At 47.5% G+C, this 21,097-nt stretch overlaps 1 protein-coding gene across 2 annotated transcripts in view; it reads left to right on the forward strand.

The window, feature by feature from the left end:
• Nucleotides 1–21,097, forward strand: part of PIWIL2 (piwi like RNA-mediated gene silencing 2) — a 188,391-nt gene that overhangs the window by 105,696 nt on the left and 61,598 nt on the right. For both annotated transcript variants that reach the window (XM_083184821.1, XM_083184820.1), the window contains exons 14-15: nt 203–343; nt 2,940–3,053. In XM_083184821.1, coding sequence (XP_083040947.1) covers nt 203–343; nt 2,940–3,053 — 255 coding nt within the window. The remainder of the gene's footprint in view (nt 1–202; nt 344–2,939; nt 3,054–21,097) is intronic.

Here is a 21,097-nt window from a genome sequence, read left to right on the forward strand (position 1 = left end):
TACCCCTTCTCCCCCATGAACGACTGTTCATACATCTGCCCCTTGGTTGCTAAATAGTTCTCTTGAGGTGCAGCTTTAGTACGGGTCCCAGACAAAGTTTGTTAAAACCAAAGCTACTCTAGATGCCATATCTGTAACCCTTCTTCCAGGCTTTTCCAGGTGTTCCTTCCTCACTGATTTCCTCTTGGGTTTCTGTCTTCAGGATGTGACCCTAAAGATCCATTTGAGTCCAGAGCAGCACAACAGCTCCCTTGGAAAGCTGATTGGAAGAATTAAGAGCAGTGAGGAAGCAGTAAGCGAGCTACAACGATGGGGACTACAGATAGACTCTAATATACATATGGTAAGAATTCTCTCTGTGATACTGTTTCATCATGTTTCGTATATATGTTTACTGTACCAGGGCTTCTACCAACTGATGTCTGTATCTCCCATTCTCCAGGAGGTATATAATGGCCCTGCCGTCCTTGCTTTATAATGTTGTTAGCATTAGTCTGAAGAGTTGCATTTTATACACTGTCTCCACTTGCTTCTGTTATACCCGTTAACCCTTTGAGTGCCAACATCTCTGTGAGTGATGAGCAAAATATCAGCTAAAAGTTGGCAGCGTCGCTCACATTTGTTATATAAATGAAAATAATAAATGTTGTGTAAAAAAAATGATTTTATTTCCTATATAAGTTAAACATTACAGGTCATTATGATGAATAAAAATGTTCGCTTGGCACTCAAAGGGTTAAAGATGTTACTCTAACCTCAGTCTTCAATGCACACTAACAGACCAGGGTAGCCATAATTGGGCATAGGTGACTTAGTAACAGTTATTTAGATATAAACATCTGTGCCTAAGCATGGGTAGACTTAAAACTTGGACTTTTTCTTTGCCTGGAGGACCCAGGTTGGGAAACACTTCCCTGAAGCATTGTTATCAAACCTGGAACCCTAGCTGCCAGAGGGTCGGGATTTTGTACAATTCTGCCAGCTGTTGTTGTTGTTTTTTTTTTTTTTTTTTTTATCATTTACATTGTAAACCCAACCTGTTTTTGCCTTGTAAATGATTGCTGCTTTAAAAAAAATGGCTTTCAGTGACACTGGGTAACCAGTGCTTATTGATGATGTGACGGAAGCTGCCCGCTGGATTCCGCTTAGATTCACCGTGCCCGAAGCACGGCGAGCACAGCATGTTATGCGAGGGGACACCATACACTAATACATTGTCCATATCCACAGATGTCGATATATACAACTAAAAAACAGAGAAAACCGCATTGACCTTTCAGTTGACTTTTCCTGTGTCGACCATTTCCCAGTAGACCTTTTGTCAATGTTGGCCTTTTTCAGGACTATATATAACATGTTCCCACATGTATGTATGAAGCATAAGCGTTAGTCATTGCCTGGTAGATCACTGCATGAAGGAAATAAGAAGCCAGTAAAGGTTTTCCCATGAGTGCAACAGATGAGTAGTAATGGGAGAAGATCCTTGCCACAGCCTTTAGGACAGATTGAGAAGGGGAAAGTCTTATTAGAAAGAGATTGGAATAGGTATAATGAGAAACCATTGAGGGTTTGGGTGGTGTTATAATTATGAAATAAATATTTTGAAGATGGAGGCAGCAGGATAATGTGAGGGACTGTATGTGAAGAGTAAAGATGTGTAGGACTCTGGCTAATGCAGGCTTGTGGTTGCATAGTATATAGTGTTCAGCAGGTACTCAGTGTTGCTTTCACACTATTTGCACGTCTGACATACAAGCTGGTCAAAAGCGCACACACCTTATTGCTTGCAGAGCCGTTTTAGTACTAGTACTGTCACGGATTATCACAATGGGAAATCCGGTTCTTTTCTCTAACCAATTCAGCCATGTGAATGGACCTTCCACCAGCCCTCAGTTGGATAAGTTCGACATTGTTTTTAGTGGACAAAGCAAAGTGTTCAAGGGGGAAATTTAATAGGACTAGAGATTCAGAAAGTGAGAGATTTGTTGAGAAAGTTTTTTAAAGCGGCAATCATTTACACCACAAAACCAGTTTGATATTGCAGTGTAAATGATTGCCGCTTAATAGAACCTGGAGATTTCTTACCAAATCTCTCATCCTATTAACTTTCACCCCTATTCTCTTTGCAAAACACTGCCCGGGGAGATCGTCCAGTTGTCAGCCATTACCCCCAAAACCTAATTGCATGGGCTCTGTGGCTAGCTACTCCCTAGCTACAAATGGGCTCTATAAGTAGGCAGCCAGACTCTGGGTCATTACTCTCCCTGCTAAAGCTGCTGGAACCTTTAGAGCTCCAGTGTAACAATCTGCTGACTGCATTTTACCTGTGCTTGGTCTACTTGGTCTACTTGGGTAGGAGATGGCACCAAAATGCATTGTGGGAAGGAAACAAACCAATGGAACAGGTTTCAAAATAATATTTGTTGTTGCTTAAGAGAGAAACAGTTCCCTATGTCAGCTGCAGCTCAACATCCTTTATTTGATAAAGCAGGCTCATTTTCATTTTAAGGTGACCAAAAATTCCTATAGTTTTCTGTACGTCCACACAGATTTTCAAATTGTAGACTTTCTTCTTGTCCTTATGCTAAAGTTAAATGTGATTTGCAGTAGGCTGATTGGAGAATTTAGATGTGTTGCCCACTTTTGCATTCTGTGAGGTAGACTGGAGTCTATAATATAGATCCACCAGTTATGTATGCCTTTTTTTTTTTTTTTTGTGCTATCATGCTGGTTTCATCCAAGTAGTACACTTCTATCCTAAAGCTGGAATCACATTGGATGATATATCTGTACACCCAATTTGTTTGTAAACAACGTCACAGTAGGGCGGGCAAATTCAAATGCCCTCCCTACTACCATGTGAGTTGCATGATATACAAAGTAGATTTTCCACTGAGCTGTATGTCTCATTGATGCTATATCTGTTTTACTTACTGCAGACATCTGGGAGAATTCTGCCAAGGGAGAAAATTAACTTGCGTAATAACTCCTACCCACTCGGAGATGACCTCAACTGGACAAGGGAAGTGACCCGTGAAGCATGCATTTCTTCTGTGAGTGTTTGTGGCTTAAGCTTGGTTATAAATTGCGGTACTCTTTACCTAGAACGGCGCCCGCGATCAGAATCGCGGGCGTCGGGGGTAAAAAATCGCGGGCATCGCGGGTAAATCGCGGGTACATCAAAATCGTGTACCCGCGATGACCGCGATTTTCCCATAGGGAACAATGTTAAAAAGCCTAATTGATCGCGATTTTAATGTAAAATGCCTCAATGCCCGCGATTTTCCCATAGGAATCAATGTTAAATGGGCTACAGAGCCCAAATAGACCCAATTAACCCTTAAATGTCACCCCAATTTTTTTACGCCACCCCACGATCCACGCCAACCCGAAGCGTGGCGAGCGCAGCGAGCCCGCGAGGGGCGGCGGTACGCGTCCTCCGACCTTTTCATGCCCTACTATCCACGTCGGCGTGGAGTTGAGAATAGAATAGTGTGGCGAGCGCAGCGAGCCACCGAGCCCGAAGCGTGGCGAGCGCACGCGGATACCTTCACAGGTAAACGCGTCCCTTCGCGGGCTTCACAGGTGTCGGCGTCGCCACGGACACCTGTGAAGTCCGCGAGGGGACGCGTATAACTGTGAAGGTATCCGCGTCCCCTCGCGGGGCTCGCTGCGCTCGCCACGCTTCGGGCTCGGTGGCTCGCTGCGCTCGCCACACTATTCTATTCTCAACTCCACGCCGACGTGGATAGTAGGGCATGAAAAGGTCGGAGGACGCGTACCGCCGCCCCTCGCGGGCTCGCTGCGCTCGCCACGCTTCGGGTTGGCGTGGATCGTGGGGTGGCGTCAAAAAATTGGGGTGACATTTAAGGGTTAATTGAGCCTATTTGGGCTCTGTAGCCCATTTAACATTGATTCCTATGGTAAAATCGCGGGCATTGAGGCATTGAATGCAAAATCGCGGTCAATCTGACTTTTTAACATTGTTCCCTATGGGAAAATCGCGGTGATCGCGGGCATCGCGTCGCGGCCGTTTATGTACTGCCCGCGATCCCGCGATCACCCCGATGGGCGCCGTTCTAGGTAAAGAGTACCTAAATTGCAATTAAATGTAAATAGATTACATTTTTCTTTACATGTAAAATACATGAGCTAAATAACACACTTAAAAGAAATGAAGTTTATCTATTACATACCGTAGGTTAGCTGATTTCTGTTCTTGGTGCTGATTCAGTTAGTGAAGGTGGAGCTCACACTGGTTTTGGCTATACATATATTTTTCAATTACAATTATATTCCCCATATATTTCCTAATTACTTTTTGCTCAGCATCACATAATTTCTATGGGTACCGGGAAACAGCAGCCATGTTTTTGGCTGCTATGTGCCGTTATGGGACGATACATCGTGGCTAGCTTCTCATTGAATCCCACCCTTGCTGTGTTGAATCTATATGATGCAGTACAGAACACTCTATTTGCTAGTTTAACTTGGTAATATAAATGGGTTGGTGATATGCTTTTGCCATTTCCATCCCTGTTAAAGTAGGTATTGTAGTCATTGCAATATTTTTTAACTGAATGTTTTGTAATGTTTTGCAGTAGTACTCGTATGGATAAGTTGACTCCCCTGGTTGTTGCCTAGGTTGAAGATTACAAAATGAAAAACCTTCCTATTTTGTTAATACCTGCTATCGCCTTAATGTGATATCACCTGGTGACAGACCCCCACATTTTCCAATTGCTGGGGCAAATAAGTTGTGTGATTAGCAGTTGGGGCTAACTTAACCAACAGTGGACTCTGAAGTTGTACTTTCACCAGGAATAACTTTAAAGGTTGCGGCTCAATGGAAGTTGGAGAATACTTTGATATAGTAATTCTCCAGGCTGCTAGTAGCCTTGCATCCCGGCGGGGTAGCGTTTTGGGTGGATGCATCTGATGCAAATTGGTTTCTCAATTCTGACATTCTCCTTTAAATTACTTTAGTGGAGTAACACTGGCTGCAGCTTTTATAATCACTAGCTGATGTGGCCTTGACACGACGCATCCCTTTAGGGATGCAAGCTCACTTTGGCACTAAGTGTTTTTACTGGCTGCCAATGATGACGGCCGTGTGCGCTTCAGCGACACCAGATACCATATGCCAAGTTGCTGCCTCTTATCTGTATGACCTATGATATGCAGGTACAGGTATACATATATTCATGTCTGTATATGTGTATGCATTTTTGAATATAGTGGTGCTTGGCCAGCATTCTTGCTTCTGATGTTCAAACAGCATTTCTATAGTTTCCTGTTTGTAAAATGTCTAAATGTATCTACATGTACATACATTATAACCAAAGAGATCATTTCTTTTGGAATCCAACGTGTTTTATACACGCACCAGTACACCTTGAGGCATCGGTAGACTGTGTAATGCTATAACCCTTAACCTGCTTATGCCTGGAAACAAACATAAGTGTATTCCAGCTTGTGCGGTTATAATGAGTCTTCTTTCCCCAGAAGCCCACAAGAGGACATCTGTCTGTGGGTCCGCTTGTCTAGGGTCCGGTAGGGGCTACTCCCATAGCTTTCGCTATGATACTATAGTGTTCATTCTAGCACCCGCTATCTTTGAAAACTCATGCAGTTCCTCTTCCCTGCCTGGGGTGTCGCTGTCTGCTGTGGTGTTTCTAGCACAAGTCTGGTTTGCATATCAGTGCTGGTATACAGACCACACTGTGCTAGAAGCACTACAGCAGACAGTGACACCCCAGGCAGGGAAGAGGAACTGCATGGGTTTTCAAAGATAGCGGGTGCTAGAATGAACACTAGATACATGGGGTAGTGTGGGACTCGACAAGCTGAAGTGTCCCTGCTCATAGTCTGAAAGGCTAATCCTCCGTAGTAGTTAGGGTATACAGATGGGGTAGGTCTCATCCTGGCAGGGGATGGCGCTGGCGTCGCCAGCCGCCATCCCCCGCCAGCGCCATGGTGAGAAGGGGACGCGCGCGCACGAGAGGCGCGCGCGTCCCCTTCCGACGGCGCTTCCATCCGTTCCCCCGGGTCCCCGCCGCCTGCCCGCACCCCCCCCCTAACCCTGTCCGTCTCCCTGAGGCGGAGACGGACAGGGTTTCCGTCGCGCAGGCGACGGAGACTGAGACGCGCGTGAGACGCACGCGCGTCTCAGTATATTCGCTGGCGAGGCTGCTGGCAGGTCGCCAGAGGGGACGTCCTGGCGACCCGCAAGCAAGGATGGGAACTACCCCATCTGTACACCCAGACACGAGTTTAGACCCGTGCTCATCATATGGTGCTCAAGGGCACTGGTTCGAGTCCATCCGCAGAAAAAGGCACATATGTAGTGCCTAGGTCACATTACACATCCAGTGCATTGCAGGAGGTGTTCTCTCGATCAGGGTTATCAAGCTCACAGCAATATTCTGTGCCTGGTTTCTGGCGACTCCTTTGCTAACAGGCCATATGAATGCAAGGACCTATACATAACTGAATAGGCGAGCGCAGTTGCGTTGCACTGTGAGAGGGTGTTGGTTGAACGCTCCTCACCATGGGTGCCAGTCTCTGGGGGTATAGAGCAGTCACCTTGGACATCAGTTCCAGGGTCTTCGAACTTCACGTGAAGCCCTCCTGTCGATCTATGTTTTGGAACTCAGAGTGGTGGGTTATGCCTTGCTTCAGACACAACACCTTTCTTCAAGGACGGCCCATTCAGGTTCAAGCCGACAACGTCAGGGCCTCTGCCTATATCAGCAAACAGGGCTGCCCACGCAGTCGCGCTGCCATGAAGGGGGTGAGACGGGTTCTGCTTTGCACCCAATGTGTCTTGGTGCAAGGAGCGTGGTGACTCCTCTACTATTTTTAAGAAAACACAGTTTCTTTTGTTTTTGCAAGTTGGTCTTGGATCCTTGAAGATTCAGGTCTTGGCGCTGTCCATCTTCATTCAGAAGAAGTTGGCTCTGTTACAAGAGGTGCACTCGTTTTTCCATGGTGTGTTTGATTGTGTGTGTTATGTTTAATCTCCTCTTCGGAAGTGTGTTTCTCTGTTCCCGGCAGGGAAAGTAGAAGGGGAGGAGTTGGCCACACTCATTTAAATTTAAGCTGCCCATGCTCCCTGTGGTCGCCTTCTATTCTCCTCTGTTACTCCAGTGACACCTGTGGACTCGGAGAAAAGGATTTACCAAATCTCTTATCTACCAAATCTCTACCAAATCTCTTATCCATGCACTCATTATATCCCGCATTGATTATTGCAATAGTCTCCTAACTGGTCTTCCCAAGGACAGACTCTCGCCACTGCAATCCATTTTAAATGCTGCTGCTAGGCTCATCTTCCTTTCAAGACGCTAATCGTCTGCTGATCCGCTCTGCCAGTCCCTTCATTGGTTGCCTGTATCTTACCGTATTCAATATAAAACACTTCTACTCGCATATAAAGCTATTAACCATACTGCACCAGCTTATTTCTCTTTACTTATCACAAAATATCTCCCATCTCGACCACTCCGCTCTGCACAAGATCTGCGTCTCTCTTCTGCACCGATCACCAGCTCCCATTCCCTATTACAGGACTTTCATCGGGCTGCTCCCATCCTATGGAATGCCCTTCCACGCACAATAAGACTCTCCACTAGCCTCCAAACTTTCAAGTGTTCCCTGAAAACTCACCTCTTCAGGCAAGCCTATCAAGTTCTACACACATAACCCTCTGAGGCACTTATGTATTATATAGCTTCCCTTCTGGACTTGTAACTTGGTGGGACTGCTATGCTATTACTGGTGCCTGTCCTTGTGTTTCCCTCCTATATCCCTATAGATTGTAAGCTTGCAGCAGGGCCCTCTAACCTCCAAGTCTGTCTGTCGTTACCCAGTTTGTTTTATCACTGTCTACTATTGTACAGCACAACGGAATCTGCTGCGCTATATAAGAAACTGTAAATAAATACATTTACGGTAAGTACAAAATCCCTGTTATTGGGCTTTATTCAGCATGGCTTTCATATGCTAAACTCATTGCAGCAGCTTAGAAAATGCGAATGCAAGAGGGCCGTTCTTACCACCTCCTGCCTTCATTTGAGATGCGATCCCAGTTCTAGAGGAACATCGCAATGGACAGTTACTCAGCGAGTCTGAAACTTCTCAGGCTTTCAGTCACAGGGGGCTTTACGAGGCCAAGGAAACTGTGTTTGATATGCAGTCCTTGACCTCAACACATATTTGTTCCCGAAGGCCCCTCCCTTCAAACGGGCATTCACATTATAGTGATGAGATCGCAAGACCACTCAGTGTATGAAGAAGCCCCAGGCGAAACGGCCATCTGAACTAGGAATCCCGTTGTGCACAGCAGACCCCGCAGCTCCTGACTATCGGCAGACCTTCTGGGACCAGGCACTTTGAACAGGTCTCTGGTACCCTCCCCATTCCCTTTCCTTTCCAAGGCATTTTTTCCTAGATCATATTTGCATGCAGGATTTTCTAAATGCCTCTAATATCGCTATAAACAGCCTCCTTTTCTGCTATGCACTGCTCACCACCACCAATACGTACCTCATGCTAGTGGGAGGCAGCAACGTGTCTCCGGCAGTTTAAGGGTTTTTTCTCTAACACTATTCTATCACTCATTGGGTACTCTAATCCTAATTACTCCAGGAGACTACTGTGTTCTGGAATATTTCTTCTGCGGCAGACGTCAGGGGCCAGAGGGATAACAGTGGGTAGAGAGTGAGGTCACGACCTTTCCAGCACCAGAAAGGATAAAACTTCTGACTGCCTAGAGACAGCCCTGGCTCCTCCCACCTCTACCCTGCCTCCTAGGCTAGCTACTTTCAGTTTTGATTGTGCTGGCAGGAGCCAACACGCATTTTGAAAGGAGCTGCTTTTAGCAGCCTAAACTTCATTTTAAATATTTTTTTTTAATCTTATTTTTGCACTGACTGGAGTCAGTGACAGAGCAGCAGTGCTGGGGGTCTGTTAGACCCCGGCACTGCGCTCCATCACCCGGGACCCGGCAGCCGCACACCTCACACGTGGCTCCCACAGCGGTGGGTGTCGGCTGACTCCACAGCACTGGGGAGAGCAGCCGCGACGGGGACCGGGACATCAGCGGTGACAACCGCTTCAGGTAACGCGCTCCCCGCTGGGAGCGCGCATGTAATAGCGGCTGAGCAGCTCGGCGAGGGGGATCGCCGGGCTGCACTAGCAAGCGGCAGAACCGCCGCCTTCTGATAGTGTTGTGCACTCTGTCCCGCTGGACCACCAGGGAGACTTTGAGTGTGGGCAGCGGCGTCGGTATGCGGGGCCGCCCGGCAAGCGTCGGATCCCCGACATTTTACCGGTGCCGCATGAGTCATAAATTCCCAGGTGGCCTTTTGCTAGTAGGGGGAGGGAGCCTCTCCTCACACAGCCCCTCTCCCGGAGACAGGAGCTAGGATATACCCACGTGCGTTTCCAGCCCTGGTCTCTTCCTGCCTGCCTGCTGCAGTGATAGCGGGGCACGGAGAGCACTTTGCCAGTCCGAGGTCCACCTCTTCACAGCCAGGCCATTTGGGCAAATCCCCCCGTACCTCTCCTACTGGAGCACAGGTTACAGCAATTGATGCTCCTGCCGGCCATAGTGCTTTGCGGAGCTCAGTGCCACTTTATTATTTGCATTATATGTGTGCTATGTCTGTTTAACACCATCACTGCATGTCAGAAGTATAGTGTGTTAACTGTAACAGTTTAGCTGCCTCTTGTACAATGTCAGAGGACAGCGATAGTGACACAGGGGCTCCTATATTGGGGTCCTGCACATATTGCAAGGCTGGCCCGTTTACCACCAGCCAGCCTGGGCAGTTGTGAGTATAGCCTGATGGTGGTCCGAGGCTACCCTTTCAAAAAGGGGCGCCATTGTAAGAGGACGGAGCTGGCCAGGAATGGAGCTTACCGCAGGGTTTGCTCCCAGAGGCCATGACACTTCCCCAGCTATCACGCGGCTCTGGCAGCCATTTTAACATACTTGACACCCCTGCACGCTGCTGGAGGCTTCGGACTGATGCTGCCAGGGCTGTGCTCCAACATGTCCCTGTCTCCCAGCTGCATCTATGACTGCAGCTGCTCCCCAGGTTCTGTGATCAGACAGTGGGGTTTAGAGCATAGTGGGACAGTATTGGGCTGTATGTAAATTAGGTCATAGCACTCCTGTGTTATATACCATGGCATACCTCCCAACTGTCACGATTATACCGGGACAGTCCCGATTTTCGGGTCCTGTCCCACCCGCGGCAGGCATTGTCCCGCTGCGGGGGGGTGGCAGTTGGGAGACCCCCCCAATCTAATACAATAGCAGGGCGTGCTAAAAATTTAGGGCATTTTTTTTGGGGGGGGGGGGGGGGAGTGGTGTGGTCACATAGTAGTATCAATTCACATTATAGAACACACCGTAATGCCCAGTACACATTAATCAGAAGCCATTTATGTGTGCTTATAGACAGCAGAAGGGGGACATTAAACTGGGACAGTGCGCGCCGAAGGCGCGCGCTAAAAATTTAGGGCATTTTTTTTGGGGGGTGGGGGGGGTCACATAGTAGTATCAGTTCACATTATAGAACACACCGTAATGCCCAGTACATATTCCAGCATACACCCTAATACCCAGAGCACATTACACCACAAACCGTAATGCCCAGAGCACATTACACCACAAACCGTAATGCCCAGTACACATTATACCAAACACTGTGATGCCCATTATACAAAATGACACACACCGTAATGCTCATTACATATGCCACACACGCTAATGCTCATTACATATGCCACACACGCTAATGCCCATTACGCATATTACACACTGCAATGCCCCTTACACATAATATTACATGCTGTAATGCCCATTACACATAATGCCACTGACCGTAATGCCCACTACACATAATATCACATGCCGTAATGCCCATTACAATTTATAGCACACACCGTAATGCCCATTACACATTTTAATTTGGGTAAAAGGTGTCACACACACACATATGGGGAAGAGGGGATCAGACACCAGGGAAATTGGGGCAGATAGGGTCACAGACACAGAGGAAGGGGGTAACAGGGGTCACACATGGGGGAAGGGAGTACAGGGGGGTCAGGGGGGTCAATCCCTGGGCACTCACCAATTTGTGGGGGGAGCTGCAGGGTGTCCAGGTAGCCAGTGGATCCAGGGACAGGGCGAAGGGGGTGCCTGCTGCAGGAGGAGGGAGATGTAGTTTCCCCCATGAAGAGACAGGCAGGGCTTGTCCAGACTCCAGCCCCAGCGCGTATCGCTGGGCGCGCACTGTGTTTATCACAGACACTAGAGGTCAAGCGCACCTCTAGTGTCTGTCTGTTGTTTCATGGCGGCGGCCATCTTTGATGTGGCAGCGGCGCCGCAGACATACATCTATGTCTGCGGCGCTAGCTCCCCGCTGCTGCCGCTGCTCACACCAGCGACACCCTGCCTCCAGCGCCCTCCAACGCCCGGTGCGTGTGCCCCCCCAGCCCCCCCCCCCCCTAGTTACGGCCCTGAGAATAGCCGTGCCCTCATTTGCATACGCCCCGCCCCCCCTTTCGGGCGCTCGCACGGCTTCGCCGCACGAATGTCCCTTTTTCATCAGCACAGAAGTTGGGAGGTATGCCATGGTGTTGTTGATGGCCTGTGGCAGCTCATCTCCTTATACTGTCTCTCATATCCAGTGATTCTATATCTAGTTACCTATACCTACTCTCTCTCTGTGTGTGTAGTGTATAATGCCCCTTTCAGACCGCACTTTGTAAACGGTATATTGCCGTTTTTTTACCGTTTTAAAACGGTAATCTGTGCGGTCTGAAAGGTGCAGGACCACTTAACCGGTTAGAAAATACCGTTTTTTCTAACCGGTTAAAATGCAGGGTCCTACCCGTTTCAGAACCGGTATTTTAGGCTCAAAATTGGGTTCTGAAACGGTATTTAGGACCCAGCCAATGAGCTGGGTCCTAAATTCAGCACAGTGAATATTTAATGACGCTCATTAAATATTCAAATCACTGGAGCCGCCCCGCGCCCCCCCCTCCCCCCGCGCGCGTGTCGACCCCCCCCCCGCGCGCGTGTCGAAGTGACTTGGAAAATGGCTGCCCCCATACGAAAGACAGTTTTTTTAAACAGGTTTTGCTATGGGGCAGCCATTTTCTGAAAGACACTTTTTTTCATAAGTGCTTCCGACCATACAGAACTGCAGTGCCGGGATCCACAACGGAGGTACCGGCTGCACGGGGGTAGGTCGACACGCGCGGGGGGGGGGTCGACACGCGCGCGGGGGGGTCGTCGACGCGCGAGGGGGGTGTCGACACGCGCGGGGGGGGAGGGGGGAGCTGCACGGAGGGGAGGGGTGGGCTGAAGGCTGCACTGGCTTTGACCCTGTATTTGGAAAGTTTCCAAAAACGGGTCTGCCAGTGTCAAAAAATCGGCACTTAAACGGTAATATACCGTTTAAGAGCTGCGGTGTGAAAGGGGTTTTATCTGGCAGACCCGTTTTTGGAAACGTTTTCAAATACAGGGTCAAAGCCAGTTATGCGGTCTGAAAGCAGCATAAGTGTATATATTGCCAGGTGGAAAGTGTATCTCAGGTTACACTGTCCTCTGCGGGGCCTGCTTTATCAGCCCCCTGTGTTCCATCCCAAAGGGATTTTCCTGCTGATTTTTTTTCTCTGTATTACTGCTACCACAGAGTGACAGAGAGATCGTTAGATCTCTGCAATAATCTGCTTGTGCAATGTGTGTATCTGCTGGCAGACAGGCAGGCACCCCATTTCTGTGTTACACAAAGATACACTGTGTTCTCAGATTAAAGTTTATGGGGGGGACAGTTTGCAGCCAGCTAGGTCATACAGAGGACAGCAGGAAGTCTTATATCCTGCTATCAGGGTGACACAGAGGTCATTCTCTTACTCTATAGGCCCATACACACTTGACGATTTTCACCTGAAAATCGGTCAAAACAGCAGTTTTGAGCGATTTTCCGCTCAAAATCGCCTAGTGTGTATGCCTCCCAGATTGCAGACTAGCGATGATGCGCGCTCCCGCATCATCGCTGTCAAAGTCTCTAATCTGCTGGTTTTACCAGCATGCCAGAGATGATGGCTGATTTTATTCAGCCATCATCTCTGTGTGTGTACGCCGGGCTGTCGGGCTAAAGATTAGCCACTTTGAGCCTGCGTACCGCCCCGCCGCCTCCCCCTGCTCCCTCCCCCAGCACGCACCTGTATTCCGGGCGGCTGCAGTACTCCTCCTAATGCCCGCAATTTCGTCTGGCTGCTGGGCACCCCTCCGCCGGCAGGTCCTCCCGTTCTTCCACGATCATGTCTGCCTGGCTGCCCCCGCAGCATCTTCCAGGGTCCCCAGCCGCTGCCTCCTCATATGTTAAAAAAAAAAGCAGTTGTTAAAACGTTTATAAAATGAGACCACTGCCACCAATGTGAGATTGCCCACAAGTGTATTTATATTATAGATATATATATATATATATATATATATATATATATATATATATATATATATATATATAATATCTATATATATATATATATATATTTATTATCTATAAATATAATATATATATTATATTTATAGATAATAAATATATATATATATAGATATATATATATATAGATATATATATATATACATAAATATATCTATAATCTAAATACACTTGTGGGCAATCTCACATTGGTGGCAGTGGTCTCATTTTATAAACGTTTTAACAACTGCTTTTTTTTTTAACATATGAGGCAGCGGCTGGGGACCCTGGAAGCTGCTGCGGGGGTGTGGGGGCATCCAGGCAGACATGTCAGGTGGGCGTGTGGCCGGAAGGACCTGCGGGCGGAGGGGTGCCCAGCAGCCTGACGAAATTGTGGCCATTCGGAGGGGTACTGTAGCCGGAATTTAGGTGCATGCTGGGGGAGGGGGGAGGGAGCAGGGGGAGACGGCGGGGCGGCACGCGGGCTGAAAGTGGCTAATCTTTCAGCCCGTGCTGCGTACACACATAATCCAATAGACTGGCGGGTACTTGTGTAGTTTCACGGCGCCACTAAATCGCATGCGATATCGCATGCGATTTAATACCTGTTCATATCCCCACTATCCGCTGTGGCGTGGAGTTGATTTTATATAGTGTGGCGAGCGCAGCGAGACACCGAGCCCGAAACGTGGCGAGCGTAGCGAGCGCCGCAAGGGGACACGGAATGCGATATCAGGTGTCGCCGTCAACCGACACAAGTACCATAATCCGTGTCCGCTCGCCACGCTTCGGGTTCAGTGGCTCGCTGCGCTCGCCACACTATATAATTTCGACTCCACGCCGTAGTGGATAGTCGGGAAATAAAGCGGTATTAAATTGCGTTTGATATCGCATGCAAAATCGCATTTCTCCGAATATACTCCGCCCAGCGATCAATTCTGAATCAGGACCCAAAAACTGAAATGCACAGAATAATATGGCCCCTTCTCCCACCCTTGGAAATCAAACCCAGCCCATTATGTAAATAGCCTTTTACATGAAAGATTTTCAGCAAAGTCTTTCACCTCCTGAACATCTCTTGCTCTTTTGGGAAAATAGATCAGTGTGTACGCACTACTTTGGTGACAGATATATCTATCAAAGATTTTGGCAAAGTCTTTTGAAATGAAAATCTTCAAGCGTGTATGGGCCTTAATGCACAGATAATAAGGGCAGTATTCAATGTAGAAAATTCTCTGTGCATGGCGAGAGATTTTTTCTCTCGCCATGCACTCGCCGTGTTCCGGAGCCAGCTGCTCCCACTATTCAACGTATTTAAGACTCCCCGCCACTCGCGGCGAGTCTTAACCCCTGCAGCGGACGAGCGTCCGCGGCAGGGAGCTGACAGGAAGCCGTGGGACGGTGGCATCCAGGGAGATTAAAGTCTCCCTGGATGCCCCAGAACATATGTGGAGGGTAGGGCCCCCCCCCGGGACCCAGGCAGCACAGGCTGCCCCCCCCTATAGCCAGCGGGGGACCCAGTATTCACTGCACCCGAACGTGCATCGGGTGCAGTGAATATATGAATATCTAATGAGCGGCTCGAGCGCTCCGGCCCCCTGCTGGCTGTACTGTGTAAAAAAAACATATGCTATAAGCACATGAATAAAAATAACATGCCCCTTCACAGAAAAAAAACAACTGATTTTTTGACACCAAAATTAAAAAAAAAACCCTTTTAGATTAAAAGTTCACATTCCAGCTCTCCATCAAAAGATGGAGAATTTCTACACGGAGAGAGACGGCGAAAATCACTTAGAAAGACGGCGAATATTTCACATTGAATAGGGTGGTTCACTTTTGGAGAGCAAAATGCTCCGTCCAGGGCGAAAAAAGCAAAAATTCTCCATAAAACACGGAGAATTTTTCTCATTGAATACTGCCCTAAGATTGCACTGTCACATACAGAGCTAGTTGTGATGTGTACTCACAATACAATCCAGTGTGGGATCTGACTATGTAGTTAAAATTACATTAGGATCACATGCAGGTAGCATGCAGATCGCACATTTGAGATCATGATGCACCCTCTTGGCAGGGCAGCAATGTCTATATGAAGTCTAATGCAGATAGCATGACTTGTATGTAACTAAAGGTGCCCACAGACGCACCGATCCTGGCGTGCGTTGTGGGCTTAACTAGCACACATAGCATCGCATCGTATGCCTTGTGCATACGATGTGCATGCGATGCGATGCTATGCTAGAAAAAGCTAGTACAAAAAGTATGTGCAGCACATACTTTTTGTACTGTGCGATGGGGTGCCGCGGGAGCGCGCACCCCATCGTATAGCATCGCACCGCCGGGATCGGTGCGTGTGTGGGCACCTTAACTCATGAGTTAGCAAAGTTTTCTATTGCAGGTCAAATAGCAAACAAATCTCAGTGTGTGCAGCCATTACAGTTCTGGTCCAGACACTTGTAAAGTGTAAAAGACCTCTGCAAACTTTCAAACCCTGTTGGCCATAGTCCAGGTCTGTTTAACCTAATAAATAGCTCAATCAGCAGTGCTCCCGTCTCTTAAGGCCCCCATACACTATGAGATGTATCTGACCTGTAAAATTGCATCTGATTTCCCCTCAACTTCCCCAGCAGCTTCCCAGGATGCCTACATACAATTTGACACTTGATATGCCATTTTTTACATCCAATTTGTGTCAGATAAATCACATGTGATTTATCACATGTGATTAATCACGTGATTTATCTGACGCAAATTGGATGTGCCATGAGATTTATCTGATGGGATGGCCCTAGGGCAGGGGTGTCAAACTCGAATTCATCGGGGGCCGCATCAGCAGTTTGGTCACCCTCAAAGGGCCGGTTGAATCTGTAGGACCCCCTGTATAATTATAATGCCATGACACCACAGGCTGCTCCTCTGTATAATATAAAATGAATGCCATGACACCACAGGCTGCTCCCCCTGTATAATAATAATGCCATGACACCACAGACTGCTCCCCCTGTATAATATAATAAAAGTAATGCCATGACACATACATGATTATACAGGAGGAGCAGCCTGTGGTGTCATGGCATTATTATCATTATACACGGGGACCAGGGTTGCCGACTTTTTCTGTCTCCTCTCCGGGAGAAGCCCGGAGAGGAGACTTCCAGCTGCAGTTCGGGGGGCGGGGCTTGAGCTTTACATCATTAAGCCCCGCCCCCAGGATGGTAAAAACACCAATTCACGGATCTCCGTGGAGGGGGTGGGGCTAAAATGACGCGATTTTAGCTCCGCCCCCTCCCCTGAGACCCGCGGATTGATGGTTTTCAATTCAAAGGTATGGGGGAAGACGGCACAATCGGGGGGTGGCGTGGGGGTCCCCCGGAATCCGGGAGGGTTGCCCACCTTTCCGGGGGGCCGGGAGGAGGACCCGATTTTCGGGATCCTCCCGGTAATTCCGGGAGGGTCGGCAACCCTGACGGGGACACCTCAGGAAACAGCAGATCTATATATTTTTTTTATTGTGAGTGTACGTGGACGCGGCCCGCAGCACTCCTGTTTTAGACACACTGCCCCTGCGTGCTATCTCCTCGCGCGGGCCACATGACGAGGTCTGGCGGGCCGGATTTGGCCCGCGGGCCTTGTGTTTGACACCCGTGCCCTAGGGAGTGGCCTGAACAGTGCTATACCTTGCAGGTATTATGCTGCCCATACATATGAGATATTGTGAGATATTGCATGCAATCATTCGATTTCGGCCACATCTGGCCGATAAATCGAATGATTGCATGCATTTTGAAGGGGACAGTCGACGCGATGCGCAGGTATGCCATCGAATATCGCATCGATAGATATTATGAGCTGCACATAATATTTATCGAATTGCATGAGCAATCGCATGTGGTTTTTAACCACATGCAATTGCTCAAATGCAATCAGCGTGGGGACTATAGCGGGGACCGAAGCTGGCAGCGGGGACCGGAGCTGGCGGTGGCGGCGTCTGAGGACAGGAGCGCTGGCGGGGAGCAGTGTACATACCTGGCTGGGGACCGGAGCTGTCAGGCGGCGGGACTCAGCAGTGGCAGCATATGACTTTGAAACACTGGATGGCCCTCTGATTGGCTGAGGCCGCTGAGAGAGAGCTCTCTCAGCCAATCAGCGTCCGCCTGAATGTTAGGCCGCTGATTGGCTGAGAAAGCTCTCAGTCTCAGCAGCCTCAGCCAATTAAGAGGGCCGTCCAGTGTTAATGGGTATATAGGCAGCTATTTGGGTATAAGCGGGTTATATATGTAGCAACCCACTAAAGGTGCCCATACACTAGTAAGATTTATCTTCAGATCTGTCTGGTTGGAACAAAAACATGGTGAGTGACAGTTTGTCAGTTTTCCAGCATTTCCAAGCAAATGGTCAACTGTCATTTGCTCTCATCCATACCCATGTTTTTGTTCCAACCAGCCAGATCTGAAAAACCACCTTTACCCAGACACACTAATGTTGACACACGGACAGATGTGGACACAGACAGATGCTGAAACATGGACATTAACACAGTAACCCTGACATTTTGACACACTGATGCCGACATACAGACAGATGCTAACAAATGGACACAATTATGCTGACACATAGACAGAAGCCGACACGCTGATGCCAACACACAGGAGCTCACACAGCCAAAGGACACTGACACATTAACCCCAAACACGCTGACACACTGATTCTGACACACAGACAGATACTAACAATACTAACATACCGACACACCAATGATGACACATAGACAGATGCAGACATACTGATGCCGACACACAGACATATGCAGATACATGGACACTGACACAGTAACCCTGACACATGATGACACATGGATGCCGACACGCATACATATGGTAACACACGAACACAATGATGCCGACACACAGACATCTGTATTACACATATAATATACTCTATTTTATTTTTAAGTAGTACATAAGATATTACATTACACATCATATTCATATTATTTCATGTACAGGCAGAAAGTGGTATATCTAGTGTATGTGTTGTACATATAATATGTAGACAATCTATTTCCTAACACACACATCTTGTACCATGATAGCTGCAGGGATCTGCATGGGGAACTCGCAGTGTGAGAGATTTAATGTAACTTTGTCACCTCTCTCCTGGGTTTCCTTACCTCGTTTCAGCAGCTGGGGAGAGGGGAGAGGGGGGGACAGACATTCATTAGCTGGGGAGGGGGTCCAGGCTCTGCAGCCCATCCACTGCTGTCATTCAACAGCTGGGGAGAGGTGGGGGGAACAGACATTCATTAGCTGGTCAGGGGGGTCCGGGCTCTGCAGCCCGTCCACTGCTGTCATTCAGCAGCTGGGGAGAGAAAAACAGATTACTGTACTTTTTCTTCAAAATCCTTGACCTAAAAGAAGCATGCTATATCTACAGGTATATTGTCATGTCGAGGAGCCTTGCCGCCAGGGAAAGAGCATCCGCATCAACCTCTCCTAATGTCAGGGGAGTCTAAATTATCCCTGGCCTTTTTATACAAAGTAGGAAGCAGAATGTCATCTAGTTATGACTTCTGTGCAGCTACAGCTTATGTCATAGAGATTTAGAAAAAAACTTAATAAGCATTCTATATTTCATTTTAGCTAATAAGCAGTTGGTTAATCCACTCCTTTTGTGTAGACATCCAAGCTAGACTAGTAGAGTCTGACCCATTCACAGGTAATTCGTTTCCATATTTCTGCAGGAATTTTCTAATTCAAGTTCTTTACATCGACAAAAAGCTTTAAGATAACAAGTTGTATTAGATAACCCTCGAAAAAATAAAAGAAATCCCCCTAATTTATTTATTTACAGTTTCTTATATAGCGCAGCAGATTCCGTTGTGCTTTACAATCGTAGACCGTGATAGAACAAATTGGGTAACAACAAACAGACTTGGAGGTAGGAGGGCCCTGCTGCAAGCTTACAATAAGGACATAGGAGGGAAACACAAGGACAGGCACCAGTAATAGCAAAGCAGTCCCTCCAAATTGCAGGTTCCCGAAGGAAAGCTATATGATACATAACTAGGGGGAGGAACATTCATGGAAAATTTGTGGAAGAACTACTTCACAGAAAGAGTAGTAGATAAGTGGAATAGCCTCCCATCAGAGGTGGTAGAAGCAAATACAGTAGTACAATTTAAACATGCTAGGGATAGGCATATTAATATCCTTACAAAAAAATAAGGATCAAATATGGTTTGAGGTAACATGTTTAAAAAAGGGGCAGACTAGATGGGCCAATTAGTTCTTATCTGCTGTCAAATTCTATGTTTTAAGTGCCTCAGAGGGTTATGTGTGTAGTACGTAATTTGATAGACTTGATAATTTTTTGATTGTCAATTGCTCCCAAACATTTCCTGGTTTTTGTTACCACCAGATAGATCAGACAGATAAATCAGTACGTGTGTCTGCACCTTTAGATTTCGCAATGACCCGATCATTCACTACTTTAAACAGTGCTGTCTCTGTTGAGTGTTGGTAACAAAAGCCTGACTAAAGTGGGTCTGATAGGGTGTAGGAGTTAAGGAAATGTGTGAGGCAAAAGTAGACGAGTCTCTCGAGTAGCTTGGAGAGGCATGAGAGATTGCAGATTTTAGTTTAGGTTGGGATAAGCACAGGGGATATCGTTTTAATGACTTGTGCATGTACAGGATCAACAGGAGAGGGAGTAGAGTAGGAGGATAAGAAGGAGTGAAATCTAGTTCTCTTCTCCCCCTCACACCTTTTGTGTAACAACTGTCTCTCTGTTATGTCCACATGGATGTCCCAATGCTACTTACAGCTCAACATGTCCAAAACAGGATTTTATCATTTATACCCCTTTTACACCAAAATCCCTGGTCTTTGAACACAGGAGTTTCCAGGGTTGGACCCAGCTTCATACCCCATTTACACAGCACTATGACCCAGGTCTGTGCCGTTTACATTGAACCTAGGTCAGCACTGCTTTTCCCTATGGATGACATTAAAAATGTCCATTTTAGGACTAATAAACTGCCAGCCAACCTTCCCTCAATGATTTAAAATAAAAATGAAAAGACATGACAAGTTAGCATTGAAAAATGTTGGTTTGTTTATTTTGTAAAATATTTTCCAAAAAGTTTTATTCAGTGCTCAAGGACACACAGCGGTATAAAAGTGCAGCATCACACCCCCCCCCCCCCCCCCCCCCCCCCCCCCAAAAAAAAATATATATAAATGACACTGCATCCAATTATGATTTCTGTGTGCACTGCCCATATCCTTCCTGGCTGCTGTCTTTTGCCACTGCAGCGCTCTGTGGAAAGGCGTCCAGCACTTCTGGTATCCTTTCAGCACTACCCGGATGTCCCAACCTGGGTTGGGACCATTTACACCTCCCACGACCCAGGTCCAACCAGTGTTCAACCCTGGTCAGGACCTGGGTAGTAGACCAGTGTTACTGGACCTGGGTTGGCCCCTTTTACACCAACGCTGACCTGGGTCCAACCTGGGTTATTCCTTGGTGTAAAAGGGGTATAATTAACTCTGCTCTTAATCTCTGCTCAAAACATCCCACACTGTCAACAA

The sequence above is a fragment of the Crinia signifera genome, chromosome 4 (genome assembly GCF_055691185.1).
Source record: "Crinia signifera chromosome 4, ASM5569118v1, whole genome shotgun sequence".
Classification (NCBI taxonomy): Eukaryota; Metazoa; Chordata; class Amphibia; order Anura; family Myobatrachidae; genus Crinia; species Crinia signifera.